This window comes from Stegostoma tigrinum, chromosome 27, assembly GCF_030684315.1.
Source record: "Stegostoma tigrinum isolate sSteTig4 chromosome 27, sSteTig4.hap1, whole genome shotgun sequence".
In the NCBI taxonomy this organism is placed as follows: domain Eukaryota; kingdom Metazoa; phylum Chordata; class Chondrichthyes; order Orectolobiformes; family Stegostomatidae; genus Stegostoma; species Stegostoma tigrinum.
Window position 1 is genome coordinate 25,202,642 of NC_081380.1, and position 16,000 is coordinate 25,218,641.

Here is a 16,000-nt window from a genome sequence, read left to right on the forward strand (position 1 = left end):
ACCCCAAGCCGCTCCCCCATCTACCTACTAACCTCATCCCACCTCCTTGACCTGTCCATCTTCCCTGGACTGACCTATCCCCTCCCTACCTCCCCACCTACACTCTCTCCACCTATCTTCTTTTCTCCCCATCTTCGGTCCGCCTCCCCCTCTCTCCCTATTTATTCCAGAACCCTCACCCAATCCCCCTCTCTGATGAAGGGTCTAGGCCCGAAACGTCAGCTTTTGTGCTCCTGAGATGCTGCTTGGCCTGCTGTGTTCATCCAGCCTCACATTTTGTTGTCTTTGCTCGCAAATTGTGTTCCGTTCTGGGCTGCACACTTTAGGAAAGATGTGAATGCACAGGAAACATTTACTAGAATGTTCCTAGGATGAGTAACTTCAGTTGTGAGGAAAGATTTAAGAATTGGGACTGCCTTTCTTGCAGATGTGAAGGCTGAGTGTGAAATTTAAAGCAGTTTTTGAAAACAGTAGGGTTTTGGACAGAGTAGGTAGGGAGAAACTGTGTGCTGGATTTAACAAAAGGATAGGTGAAACAAGGGAGAAAGGAATTAGGAGTTATGCCAATAAAGATCAATGAGGAGGATAGGGGAAGGTTTGAGTGTAGTCTAAATGATAGCATGGATGGATCGGGTCGATATGATTTTCTTTGCTACACACTGTATGTAAGTCTTTAGTTTTCATCCTAGCGCTCTGTTGCAATAATCAAAGCTGCTTAGGTTGCACAGATATTGCTAGTATTAACAGCCCAGTTAACATCACTAAAGGATCATGAACGGAGGGCACATATTTGAAGTATGCTGCTCAAGAAGCAAATGCAAAGAAAACATTTTCCGCACAGTGAGTGGTCAGGATTTGGAATGCACTGCTTGGAAGTCTAATGAAGATAGGATCAATTGAGGCATTCAAGAAGGCATTTGGTAATTATTTAAATAGAGACAATGCAAAGAGTTATGGGGAAAAGACAGGAGATTGGCCCTAAGACGAAATACTCAGATAGCCAGTGTCAACATAATGAGCTGATTGGCCTAAATCTGCACTGTAACAATTCCACGTTTCTGCCTGTCTGTCCTCTCCAGCCCATCTTCCCAATTAGAACTAATTCCATCTTCTGGGAGTTGACCAAGTGAGACTTTCAGCAAAGCAACTACACATTAACAATATTACATTCATCGATCCCCTCTGTTATCTCTTCAAATAACTCCCTAAGATAAGTTGCCTGTAGAAACACACAAAGGCCGTTAGTTCAACCTGATTATGTTCGCGAGACCTAGGAACCAACTTCTTGTGGTCTTTTGGTTCTGTTCCATTGTTTGCAAAGCAGATCTGCAATGAAAGCTGGAAAGTGATTCATAACTATATTCACCCGATTTTCTTTTTTATTCAGTACCTTTTCCAGCCAGCTTAGGAGAGATCAGGAACTCAATACATGCAGGAACATTGATAAAAATCCACCTTCCCCTCTGGTGTATTATGCTGTATTACTCAGTGTAATCCATTAATTTTAATCAATTAACTGGTGCACACATGAGAGTTAGCTACAAAACCGAACTAATGATTATTGGAGAATTCAGGCATTAAAAAAGTGGGGGTATAAATCCAGAGAGCAACAGTGTGCGTATTAGAATGTTTAGATGTCAATCCAATAATTATTGTAGCTAAGATAGAAAATTATACTTTGATAATAAAATGAACATGCTGGAGCAGAGAATGTATAGCTTTGGTGAACTGGCTCAAACTTTCTTGATGCTTTTTTAGATTTTATGTTATGACATATGAAACATAAAGAGGTTTGGTTAACTTGCTTGACTGGACAGCTGGTTTGCAATGTAGACTGATGCCAACAGCATGGTTTCAATTCCTGCACCAGCTAAAGTTGCCATGAAGGATTCTCCTTCTCAAACTCTCTCATTGTCAGAGGTAAGGTGACCCTCAGGTTAAACCACCTCCAGTCACCGCTCTCTGATGTTAGAGCCATTCTGTGATCTAGTAGGGTTATAGAAACTCTACCTTTTTTATATAAAGACTGAACAGAATCTTTGGACTGCTCAATGTGTATGTTACCATTCAGAAAGTTCCCAGCACTTTTTTTCTGACCAGGCAGTTTAAAAAGACCAGTAAGAACTTTAAGGAGTCACGCCAGTCACACAGTTGGCTTTTGGCTATGAAAACGGGTTGCTCCTGTTCCTGAACAATGGGGTGAAAGGAGCCCCAAATTGCAAAGTTTTCATTTCACGCGCCTGCTGAACCCTGGAAGTTCATCTTAGTGTGATAGTTCAGGATGTAATGTCTGGGCTACGCAGGAACTGAGAGTGGAAAGGGAAAGATTTAGTTGTCATGTTACATGTTGGTGCCAATGATATAGATTGAAAGAGGAATTATGTACTTCCCAGGGAATGTCAGCAGCTAGGGGCTAAACTAAAAATCAGCACCAAAAAGGTATTAATCTCCGAATTACTGTCTGAGCCACGAGCAAATTGGCAAAGGGTCAATGTGTATAAAGAGGGAAGCATGTGGCTCAACGATTGTTGTGGGATGTTGACATCAGCACTGGGGAAGGAGGGTGCTGTTCTGATGGAATGGATGCTACCCGAATCATGCTGGGACCAGAGTCCTAGCAAATCATGTAACTAGGGCTATGGATAGGGCTTCTTAATTAAATAGTGGGGGTGTGGGTTCAGTTACATGGAAAATTGTGAAAAAAGTTAAGAATGGGGAGGACTCACCTGAGGTTATTAAAGCTTCCAGACCAAGTAATAGGACAGAGAGAATGGAAAAGGTCAGAAATCAAACGTCAGGCACTGCAGATAAGGGGACAACTATGCGAAGGAGGACAGTCAGTACAGGACTGAGGATGTTGTGCCTCAATGCATAAATTTACAAAACGAGGTGAATGAGCTTATAGCAGAGAAGTGGCTGCAAGGGATCAGGACTGTGAATTAAATATCTGGAGATACGTATCCAGATGAAAGGACAGGCAGATGGGCACAGGAAGTGGGGTGGCTTTGTTAGTAGAAATGCAATGAATCGATAGCAATAAGTGACAGAGTTCGAAGGCATAACATCTGTGTGTGTGGAATTAAGGAACCACAGAGGAGAAAGGACTCTGGTGGGAGTTGTGTACAGGCCTCCTAGGAGTAATCAGGATGTGGGGAAGCAAAATAAACTAGGGGATAGAAAAGGCAGGTACAAAAGGCACTATCACAATAATCTTGGGGGACTTCATCATGCGCATGGACTAGGAAAGTCAGGTTGGTAGCATATCTCAACAAAAGGAATTTGTGGAAAGTCTATGAAATTTTTCTTTTGGAGAAGACTGTGATAGATTCCACTGGAGGTATTCTAGAGAATTCTGGATATTGTGATGTGTAATGAGGCAGACTTGATTGGGGAACTTAAGGTGAAGTAACCCCTAGGGGGCATTGACCATAATAAGATAGAATTCACCCGGCAGTATTAGAAAGAGAAGCTGGAACCAGATCTAACAGTACAACAATTGACAGAGATAACTACAAAAGCAAGAGGCTGGAGCTGGTTAGAATTGATTAGAGGTGGAGCTTAGCAGGAAAGGCAGTGGAGTAGCAATATCAAGGGTTTCTAGGGCTAATTTGGGAAGCACAGCAGAAGTTCATTCCAAGGAACAAGAAACATACTAAGTGGAGGATGAGGCAACTATGGCTGACAGGGAAATCAGGGATAACATAAAAGCAAAAGAAAAAAACACAAATGTGGTAATGAGGAGTGGAAAGTCAGAAGATTGGCAATCCTTTAAAAACCAGCAGAGGATAATTAAAAAAGCAATAACAAGACAGAAGATAAAATATGACGGTAAGCTCACTAGTAAGATAAAAAAAAATTGTGTCTTTTTCACATATCTAAAAGGTAAGAGAGAGGCAAGAGTGGCTATTGAACTGCTGGAAAATTAGTGGTAGGAAACAAAGATATGGTGGAGGAACTGTAGAGTTATTTTGCATCAGTTTTCATAGTGGAAGACACCAACAGCATACCAGAACTTCAAGAGAATCGGGAGGTAAAGGTGAGTGTAGTGGCCATAACTAAGAAAAAGGTGCTGGGGAAACTGAAAAGATCTGAAGGAGGATAAATGCAGACCAGATGCACTATACCCTGGAGTTCTGAAGGAAATAGCTGAGGAGATGGCGGAGGTATTTATAGTTGATTATTCAGGAATCACTGGAGTCAGGAAAGTTCCCAGAGAACTGAAAAATGGCTAATGTAACCCTCCACCTGTTTAAGAAGAGACAGAAGCAGAAGTCAGGAAACTGTAGGAGGCTCCGCCTGATCTTACTCGCTGGTAAGATTTTAGAGCCCATTATTAAGGATGAGATTGTGGAATACTGAGAAGTGCATGGTAAGACGAGGCTGAGTCAACACAGCTTCGTAAAGGCGAAGTTATGCTTGCCAACGCTGTTACAAATCTTTGAAGACATAACAAGCAAGCTAGGCAAAGGAAAGCCAATGGATATGATCTATTTAGATTTCCAGGAAGCCCTCATAAATGTGCTGCACAGGAGGTTGGTAAATTAGATCAGAGCTCATGGCGTTATCAGCAAGGTATTGGGATAGTTGGAGGAGTAGCTGACTGGCAGAAGGCAGAATGTAGGAATAAGGGGTCTTTTTCAGGATGGCAGCTGGTGACTAGTGGAGTTCCTCAGCAGTCCATATTGGGACTACAGCTATTCATGTTTTGTATAATTGAGCTGAATGAAGAAATTGAGGGCATTGTTGCCAGGTTTGCAGATGATACAAAGATAAGTAGAGGGACAGGTAGTGTTGAGGAAGTTGTAAAGCTGCAGAAAGACTTGGACAGGCTAGGAGAGTGTTCAAAGAAATGGCAGATGGAATACCATATGGGAAAGTGTGGGATTATGCACTTCAGCAGGAAGAATGGAGGCAAAGATATTTTCTAAATGGAGAAAGGGTTCAGAAGTCTAAAACACGAAGGAACTTACACAGAACATAGAACATAGAACAATACAGCGCAGAACAGGCCCTTCGGCCCTCTGTTGCACCGGCCTGTGAACTAATCTAAGCCCCTCCCCCTACATAATCCCATCATTATCCATATGCTTATCCAAGGACTGTTTAAATGCCCCTAATGTGGCTGAGTTAATTACATTGGCAGGCAGGGCATTCCATACCCTTACCACTCTCAGAGTAAAGAACCTGCCTCTGACATCTGTCTTAAATCTATTACCCCTCAATTTGTAGCTATGGCCCCTTGTACAAGCTGAAGTCATCATCCTCGGAAAAAGACTCTCACTGTCCACCCAATCTAATCCTCTGATCATCTTGTATGTCTCTATTAAATCCTCTCTTAGCCTCCTTCTCTCCAATGAGAACAGACCCAAGTCCCTCAGCTTTTCTTCATAGGGCCTGTGCTCCAGACCAGGCAACATCCTGGTAAATATCTTCAGCACCTTTTCCAATGCTTCCACATCCTAACTTGGGAGTCTTAGTTCAGGATTCTCTTAAGGTTAACATGCAGGTTCTGTTGGGGCAGTTAGGAAGACAAATGCAAAGTTAGCATTCATTTCAAGATGGCTAGCATACAAGAACAGAAATGATCTGCTGAGGTTATATAAGACTGTGTTCAGACCACATTTGGATTATTGTTGAATGGTTTTAGGAGCTGTATCTAAGGATGGATGTGTTAGCATTGGAGGGGGTCCAGAGGAGGTTTACAAGAATGATCCTGGGAATGAAAGACTTTTCATATGAGGAGTGGCTGAGGACTTTGAGTCTGTACTCAATGGAATTTAGAAGGATGAGAGGGAATCTCATTGAAGCTTTTAGAATTCTGAGAGGCCTGGATAAAGTGGACTTGGAGAAGATGTTTCCACTAGTAGGAGAGACTAGGACCGGAGGGCACAGCCTCAGAGTGAAGAGATGACCCTTTAGAAAAGAGGTGAGGAGGACTTTTTCAGGAAGAGGGTTGTTAATCTGCAGAATTCATTGCTACAGAGTGTTGTGGAGGCCAAGTCATTAAGTATATTTATGAAAAAGATGGACAGGTTGTTGATTAGTAAGGAGATTAAGCGTTACAGAGAGAAGGCAGGAAAATGGCGTGGAGAAACATATCAGCCATGATAGAATGGCAGAGCAGATGTGATGGGCTGAATGGCCTAATTCTGCTCCTATATCTCGTGGTCGTATGGAGGCTGGGCCAGTGTTGTGGTTGGCTAGTTAGAAGATTTTATGTCCTCTAGCCCTCACACCCTAATCCAGCACCAACGCATTCCTGGTCTCTCAAAACTCACCAATCCAGCTCAATACCAACTCAACCAACATGCAACACAGACAGACCTCAGGAGCTATGTGGAGATGAACAAAATCCTCCTTTGTAGATCACTTCCCACCCACTTTCCCCTACCAGCACCAATCAGTTGGAACTGGGCATGGGATTTCCACATTTGAGTCCCATGCACCATTTGTAAAGGCTCAAGATGTCTTCTTGGCTTGTTCAAAATCCAGTCCATAACTTCTGCACTGTCATATTAGTATTATTATTAACTCTAATGTGCTTTTTTTCTAACCAGAGGAAGTTGATGTCCTTGTCTAACATTGTGATTATGTGAATGAGATTTAACAACAAGAAGAATGATGGACCAATTATTAGAAATATGATATATTATGGAATTTTAAATATCAACTTTGAATTCCATTTATATAAAATAATTTTCTGATATTCTTTTCCATAACCCTTTATTAAAATCCATCTAACATTAAAGTTTCACTAGCTCTCGCGTTTTCACCATCTTTCAATATTAAAATGACAGTTTGGAAGTATAATGCTACAGGCAGATAATTGATCAAATACTTGCACTAAATATCACAGAAGTAAATTTCAAATTTTTACTAATGAATCCTCTGAAACAATTGCAAGTCATTTTAACACTTAAAAAAGAAATTTAGGCACAATTTATTATGCTCAGAATGGAATGGGAAATCCAAAATGTACAACTTGTATGAAGGGTTATTGTTTCTTCCTAATCATGCTTCTTTAGACTCCAGTTTCTTTAAATATGTGCAATTTGCTTAATAGAATTGACCAATTTATTATATTCAGTTCTCTGTTTATTATGAGCTCTGACTGCAGCCAAACCTTTAATTAAATTTTGGAGAACTGCGAACCCACAGATACGACTGTAAAGTAAAACTGTGCAGATGCTGATTCTGTCAAATTTTATAAAACTAGGAAGAGGCCACTGGCAGATAGCCCTGCCATAGAGAACCATAATTGGATACACCGGCTGAAGAAGCCACAAGTTGTCTCTCAACATTTGTTAACCAGGCAGAGAGCATCAAATCCAGGATCAAAAGTAAATTAGAGATTTTCACACAACAGCATTCCCAAGGGCCCTTATTTAACTCATGATGAACCACTTGGCTATTCTTCCTGTTGCAGACCACAGTTGCAACTTAATCTCCTGGAAGGGACTCACACAGTCTTCGTTGTCCTCATGTACCTGATTTTGCCAGATACAATATCATAAACGCACTGAGCTCCACTGATGGCAATCCCCACTCCCAGCCCAAACCCCATCCATGCTGACAGTGCTGTATGGGAAGGGCAGAGGGTCTATGTCTGACAAGTCTCCATGGTAATCCAGAATTTAAGTTGGAGTTTGGTATCACTCAATCCTTGCCCATTTTCTGTCTTTTCCTATGCACTGTTTCTAGAATTATGGCATACATTTGCAGAAGGCCTTTGGATTTTCAGCACTTGAATCATGAAGTATTACATGTATCATGTGTACCTTGCAATGTCCTGTTGTGTCAGCTCAAAAGGTTTGAAATCTTCACTGTATAAAATAATATCCGACAACGGTTTGCAGAAAGTAGCAAACATCTTTGGTGTGACAATATTAAAAGGTGCTGAACAACAAAGGCATTTTGAATAAGATAAGCCTGTAAAGCTTTTACTTTTGAGGGAGATTAGGTTTTACATTTGGAGGAGGTTTCAATCTCCCCCAAATGTGGGTAATTTCTGGCCTTCCCATTTATTTTACTAAGCACGTCTAAAGGCCTCCAATCAGGCTCCTTGACCATTTACATTTTTTTCATTAAACCACATCATTAGTCTTCACAGTCACACATAACATACCATTGAGCTTCATCTGGGTCCCCTGTTTATCATTCACAGTCATCCCTCAGTAAAACAATTTGTCTGCTTCTGTTATGTGTGCTGATAACAGTTAGCTCTACTGTACTCCTTCATTGCCCATCTGTCTGACACATGACTCAATTTTAACATTTCATATTGAAAAAAACAATGAAGCCAACTTTGCAAACAGCTGTGTCCTTAAACAGCAAAGTATGGAAGTTTGGTGTTCTGCTCAATAAAGAAAATTACCTGCTTCTGTCATTATGCCTTGCCTTCTGTTGTTGAGACTCTTTTAATGGAATTTTGCAGCATAGAAAAAGGCCATCATGTCTATTGTTTCTATGCCAGTGCCTATGCTTCACAACCTTCACACTGAATTTCTATAGTGATATTTTTGCTTGATCCACATTGGTCCTAAATAAAACATCAGCTTCAGCTTCAGGAGTATTTCTATGATCCAATACTTTCTGGATTCTGCTAGCAACACAGCTTCAGAGAATCAGCTGGAAGACCCTTGTCCTCACCTACAAGTTATTTCCTGGACTTTCTGTCCAAGTGTATTTGTCAACCATCATCCTCAACTTTTTGACCTGGCATCCTTTTTTACACTCTACTTTGAGGAATAGATCTATTTTAATGCTATATGCTTTTTCAGTGTCTCTGCCTTGCTACTCTCTTCCCACTTCTAAGCAGCTTCCTAAAATTGATTTCTTAAAGCAATGTGAAGCCACTTCCCACTGAACTAATTCATATTTCCAGAATTTTGTGGCTTGGGGTTCTGTTCTGCACATTGGAGAAATGGCTATCCTTATCTCTTCTGGGGCTTTGTAGCCTGTAATGGTTTCCAATGTATCACTGCTAACTAGATCTAGTGAGTTTCTGCGAGCTTATTTATTTACACTACTGTAGATAATGCTGTTCTCTGGAAGCGGTGTTGATGGTAATCGTGATGTAGAGGCGCTGGGGATGGACTGGGGTGGACAAAATCAGAAGTTAGACGACACCAGGTTGTAGTCCAGCAGGCTTATTTGAAATCATAAGCTTTCAGAGTGCAGCCCCTTTGTCAGGTGCAGTGAGAGAGAAAAGCACACAGACCCCAAGTTCATAGGCAGAGAGATTAAGGACTAAGAGATGAAAAGATCATATAACTGGTGTGAGTGGAGTGTCAGATAATAAGGCCCTGCAGGTCACCAAAGAGTGTTAGACAGTGGCTAAACAATTTATCAAGGTGATGGTGTCAAAACAAGACAATAAGGAAGATATTATAGATACAGAACAGTGTGATGGGGTCATAGGTAGCATGGCATGTACCCAAGATCACAGTTGAGGCTGTCTTTGTGGGTACAGAACTTGGCTATCAGTCTCTGCTTGGTGAGTCTAGCTTCTACTCTGAGCATGTTAAAGAAGCCATCCCATTCAGACAAGCCCTGCATATACACAACTCTGCTCAGATGAGGAGGGACGCAACGGACACCTAAAGGTTTTGAAGGATGCCCTCGTAAGAATGGGATGTGAAGCTCAATTCATCGATTGCCAGTTCTGACATGCCACAGTGATAAACCTCAACGACCTCCTCAGAAGACCGACAGAGGATATGACCGATAGAGTATCCTTCTTCATCCAGTACTCCAGAGTGGAGAGACTATGTCATGTTCTTTGCAGCCTTCAACTGTCATCGATCCTGCCGAGATCTTCTCTACACCTCCACTTTTCACCTTCAAACAACTGATAAATCTTAAACAGACTATTATTTGCAGCAAAATACTCAGCCTTCAGGACAATATCGACCACAACAGCACACAACCCTGCCATGGTAACATCTGCAAGACATGCCAGGTCTTCGATATGGATCCTACCATCATGTGGGAACACCACCCACCACGTGCACGGCAGTTACTGATGTGACTCGGCCAGTGTTGTTTATCTTATGAGCTGTAAGTGACGATGCCCCGAGGCATGATATATTGGTGAAATCATGCAGACTCTACAACAACGGATGAATGGACACCGTGCAACAATCGCCAGACAGGAATGTTCTCACCCAGTCAGGAAACACTTCAGCGGTCAAGGGCATTCAGCCTCCAGTCTTCGGGTAAGCTTCCTCCAAGGTGGACTTTGAGATACACAACAACACAGAATCGTAGAACTCGGAGTGATTACCTGGTGTCAGCATTTGCATCTCTGACCCTTCATTCAACCCTGCATTAGCTTAATGTTATTGGAAAAAAGAATGTAATAGCAGAGAGCACTTAGAGGTACATAACATGGTTAAATAGAGTTGGCATTGGCTTCATTGAAAAGAAATAATGCCTGACACATTTACTAGAATTCTTTGAGGTACCGAGCGTATAGATAAAGGGGAAGCAGTGATGTAATGTATTTGGATTTTCAAATAACAATTGGTCAGGTATCACACGTTAGGCTATTTAAGAAGATAAGACCTCATGGATGAGAGTTGTTGAGTAGACATGTTGCATGTAACAGTGAGAGTTGAAAGCAATGTACCTTGATGAGAGTTGCATGCAGTGGCAGAGTTAGCCTGAGTAGTGGTCCAGCAAGTGTGAGGTATCAGAGAGGCATTTAGCCTTCCTGCACTGCTGGGCCAATGCACTTCACCCAGGACATGTCTGTCACCTGGGCTCTTTTCTCAGTCAAGACTGAATGGGTCTGGTAGCCTGTACTTCTTTGCTAGTCAACAGGATATAGCACTGCCTTTGCACTACACCAGCAATTTCAGGTTTTCGTCTATGAACAAGATTCCTTTTCTGATTTGGGTCCTCAGTGGGAATGGCTGAGGACCATGGAGTATAAAAAACAGTTCCTGATGTGCAGCATCTGAAGAGATGTGCAGCTATGCTTTAAAAATGGCTTAAGTGGTATGAATGCTGGAAGGTCACAGGAACAGCAAACACTTACACCTCTCTTAATTTGTGGGTGGGTACCCTGGAGTCCAGATGCATAAATAAGGAGGTGAAGAGTGGAATATTGCATGAGAAGCTGTTGTGAGCCATGGCAGATTGGTTAGTATGAGTACTATTTGAATAAAGAAGTACCTTGTCTGAAAATGTGAAACTTAAGTCCATTGTATTATCTTGCTACCAATATATCAATTAAAATTCAAAAAGACTGAGAGGTTTCGGTGAAATTCAGAATTTGGAAAAATACAGATCTGAAGTTTTGGGCAGGCAATGGCATAATGTCACTTGGCTAGCAGTCCAGAACATCTGGCTAATGTTCCTGAGGACATGGGTTCACATTCCACCTTGGCTGATGATGATATTTGAATACAATACAAAAAAATCTGGAATAAAAAAAAACTAATGTCAACCATGTAACCACCATCAACTGATTGTTATCTGGGGTTTTACAAAGTGTGAAGCTGGATGAACACAGCAGGCCAAGCAGCATCTCGGGAGCACGAAAGCTGACGTTTCGGGCCTAGACCCTTCATCAGACGTCTAGGCCTGAAACATCAGCTTTTGTGCTCCTGAGATGCTGCTCGGCCTGATGTGTTCATCCAGCTTCACACTTTATTATCTTGGATTCTCCAGCATCTGCAGTTCCCATTATCTCTGATTGTAAAACCCCATTAGGTTTGCTAATGTTCTTTAGGGAAGGAAATCTGCCATCCTTACCTGGCCTGGTATATGTTTGACTCCAAACCCATAACAATGTGGTTGACCTGAGTTTTGGGCTGTTAGAGATGGGCTATAAATGCTGGCTTAGCTAGTGACAGCCACATTCTATAAATGAATATAACGCATTTAAATTAAAGCATGTTAAACTTAAATTATTTCCTACAAGATTAATGCAATGGTTTTAATAATGTTATTTTTATTTAAACAGAAGTCACTCCAGTGCATTAAATGATGACCCTGATTTACAAAGGACAAGTAGCACTAACTTATTAGATGGAAATCCAGGACGATTTGACTTTGATGTCTCTGACTTCTTCCTCTTTGGCTCCCCACTGGCTTTGGTTCTGGCAATGAGGTGGACAGTACTTCCTTCAGTAGATGGTAAGTCTTTGAAAATTTTCTAGTCAGGATCAAGACAGCTTTCAAAATATGGCCCAAAGAGAGAAACATGCAAAAGTGCAAATTGCAGCGCGGAATCTATGATTGCTCAGCATGCATGCTGTGTAGATCGGAGCACAGTCATTGTTTTTATTCAAATAATTTCTAAATTAATTATTTGGAGTTGTACAGGATCTGTCTTGATAGTTTGCAATGCTTCTTTTTAGTGTAATGATTAATTTTGCATAATTGTATCCATTTATCTGATAATTATGCAAAAGTAAATTATGTTGCTGGAAACAGCGTTTAAATAAGTATTCATTTTCTTTTAGGGGTTGGAGCATGTAAATATTTGCCTCCAGAATGTCAATGTGTGAATTTAAAACTATCCCCAGTCCTGAAGCTGAAGACACAGTTCTTTTAGGATGTCACAAAATCTCCTTTTATCAGGCATTCAATTCTCCTCCAGAAGCGAATGATTATAAATCTCAGCTTGGAAGATTCAAGTTATCTGCTTGGATTTGTTTGCTGGCTTCTAGCTGGTTATTTCAATGTAGGAATACAAGGTGATAACCCATCATGGGAAGATTGAGGAATGTAAATAGGAACTGGGACTGCTGTGCTCCCACATCGCCACCCTCAGAACTGGCCCATTCTATTTGCAGGATTCTTATTACTCCTTCTCTGGGAGAGACAGACTGCAGAAAGCAAAAAAAATGTTCAAGAAACCTTTTCTTGTAAGAAAAAGCTCAAACTCAATATTCCTCTTTGATCAGAATAAAAGAAATGCCATTACTAATGTATATCCTGCTGTTATTTGCACTTTTCAGCAACTGGTGATTTGTAAGATTGTGAAGGTTATCATATTTTCTGGGCTCACTGAGGCTCAGACACTTCACCTGGCAACAGCACATTTTGGGAAATCGCAAGCTGACGTTTTCCAAAATGGAAATTACAAAGTGTCATTTTCACTGATGATGGGCAAACTACCTCATGGTGGGGTGGGGTATGGAAATTCTTCTCCACCCGAACAATAGTTTTCAGGATGAGGGTATTTTGATGAATTCTCCAATGAGTCAGCTGTGAAAGAATGATACAGACCAGAAAAAGTTGGCAGTTGTTCTGGTTGGAGTGCATGGGATGGGCATAGATAAAAAAGCTCCATGTGTTGCAGCTGCAATGTTGTGCAACCATTACAGAAGATTGGGTGACTATTCCTTTTACTCTTCCTCATTTTAGTTTTCCATTAAAATTAACGATTAACATTAAAATGATTTATGCTCAAGTGAAAAATTGCCATAACCAATAACTGTTCCAAGACGTTGTTTGACTGAGGAGAATAACCATTTGTGCTTGGTCTGTTTTATTTTTCATGTCTCTCTTTTCCATCTATTAGTGTCTCACCTGCGGCCTGCTTGCAGCCAGGTGTACAGCCTCTTCCATTCAGCTGATCCCTCTGCCTCTCGGTTAGAACCGCTGCTGGAGAAAAAGTTTCACCTCGTGGCTCCGTTCCCTGTTCCAAGGTACCAACGATATCCTTTGGGAGATGGGAATTCTGCTCTTCTAGGTAGGTTGCTCTTATTATAATCACGGAGCAGAATATGGAAAATCATTTGGAGTCTGATTCCCTGCATGTCCACTAGCAATTGAAAACGATTCAATGAATGTTCTTAATTTATGAGAAAGATGATGCTGAGCACTTAGGCTGTTTAGAATGTTTCTCAATAAACAATGTATTTTTGCAGTTTTACAACGAGATAACATATATTCAATGTGTTTTTGTTCATCTGAGTCTTTCAGAATGTTCAAAATATGTGAAAGTTGTGGATAAACTTAACAGATTTTAGATTTAGCAAGGGGTCATAGACTAGTGCACTCAGGAAGTCATTGTAAGCTTGACTCAGTTTTTAAGTATTTTGATCTCTGAGTCAGGTGGGTTTGAACTCCTCTCCAGGCTCAGGAGGATCACTGTGACATCCAGACAGCACTGAGGGAGTGCTGCATTATCAGTGATGCTGCTTTGCAGTTGAAATGTGAAACTGCTGCTTTTTTTGGTTAGATGGACATGGAAACCCAATTGATTCTGGGGAAAAAAAAGTCTTGATGTTGTCCAAAAGTATGCCCCCTCCAACAATCATAACAGTTATTCATCTTACTGCTGTTCATGCAGGATGGCTGCAGTGCTTTGCAACAGCAGCTAAATTTCAAAAGGAGGATTGTCATAAAAGAGGAAAACAAGGAGATTTTGTTGGAGTGAAGTTGCAGAGTGTGGCACAATGAAGGAATCAATGTTGGCAGCAAACCCCAAAAAGAGAGTTTCACTGATTATTGAAGAGGTTCGACTCCAGGGAATTCACATTATTTTTCTTTCAGAAGAATGCTGTGGAAGATAGAAATCTGAAGTGAAAACAGAAAGTGTTGCAACTACTCACAGGTCAGACAGCATCTGCGGACCTGTTCATTATTTCTAGCTTTCTTCTGTTTTGGAGGTCAGATGATATGAGAAGGCATTGGTGGTAGCAGACTAGTAAAGACTGGCATGTTGCTGGATGTTTAGACTGAGATCCCTATGTTAATCAAGGCAGCAAAAGGTCTTCAGAAATTTACAAGGGATTTGTTGAAAGTTCACAGTTTAGCGCAAACAATGGTTTCCTCCCTTCCCCTCTGGACCCTTGCCTTGTCCAGAACCGAACTCACCACTGGGCAAGAACCCAGTTCAGATTTGTATATAAAATAAACCACCATCACATTTACATGCAACAAATGACAGATATATTCCACCAGGGCCAGCGCAAAAACCCATGTTTCTTTTATTTTAGAAATCCACCACCAAATTACACAATCACCTGTTTAATGAAATTACAAGTTTTACCTCAGAGGCAGTACAACAGTAATAGGAGAAATTTTGTAGAATGTACATCATCTCATATGATTATCTCTATACACAATGGCTATGCTACCTTTCTAGGCTCATTGTAGAAAATATCATTCTTTTGGCAAACAGGATCCCATATTCCCTGAGATGCTGCTTGGCCTGCTGTGTTCGTCCAGCTCTACGCTTTGTTATCCCATATTCAATGCCTTCACCACAATTAGTCTTTCTGCAACTAAAGTACATTTTGCAACCCATTTTGTGAATTAGCCTTCCAAGCTAAAGAGTGGCATTTCCCATTTTTACTCAAAAGAGAGATGAAACCACGTGCACTACTCATCAGGAAGATCAACACATGAAACATTAAACTGACAGGTTTCATGTGGTCATCAGAGGTAAAAACTTTAGAACTATTTCTCCAGATTTTATTGCTAAAGATTGTTTTCACTACAAAACATTCTTGACTTTAGGATGTTTCACTGTAGTATTAAACTTCAACACATCCAAGATAGCATTTGGCCCAGTTTAAGCTTTGCAATTGCTCAATCTCTTCTTTTGATATAACATCTTTTTCTGTGAGAATCAAATATGATTAACTGGGATGAGAATAGCACTCTGTAAATAGATTTGTTGATTAAAGTTTTCCTGTCCTATTCTGCTTAATATCTAAATCAATATATTCATAAAATCCCACATGCCTAACTCTTATGCTCTGAATATTACATTTCTCAAATTCTGTAGTTTCACCCAAAGAAGTCATTAATAATTATCATGGAGATGGCTCAAACATTTCCTTTTAAAATGCCAATAAAATATCAGGGGTGGCTGCTTTTAGTTGAACATAACATATTTTCAACAAAACAAACCTTATTGAAAAATATATCCTTGAAGACTTATTCAGACCTTGGGTGTGTTTGTTTATTTTTCATGGACCTCCTTCTGTGCCTGTTTCTCATCTGACTGCTTTTAGAACATGTATTTCGAAAA

At 40.7% G+C, this 16,000-nt stretch overlaps 1 protein-coding gene across 6 annotated transcripts in view; it reads left to right on the forward strand.

Annotated features, from left to right (window-relative positions):
• The window catches only part of pitpnm3 (PITPNM family member 3), a 624,224-nt gene that overhangs the window by 501,237 nt on the left and 106,987 nt on the right, over positions 1-16,000 (forward strand). For all 6 annotated transcript variants that reach the window (XM_048557117.2, XM_048557116.2, XM_048557121.2 and 3 more), the window contains 2 exons: positions 11,972-12,144; positions 13,538-13,708. In XM_048557117.2, coding sequence (XP_048413074.1) covers positions 11,972-12,144; positions 13,538-13,708 — 344 coding nt within the window. The remainder of the gene's footprint in view (positions 1-11,971; positions 12,145-13,537; positions 13,709-16,000) is intronic.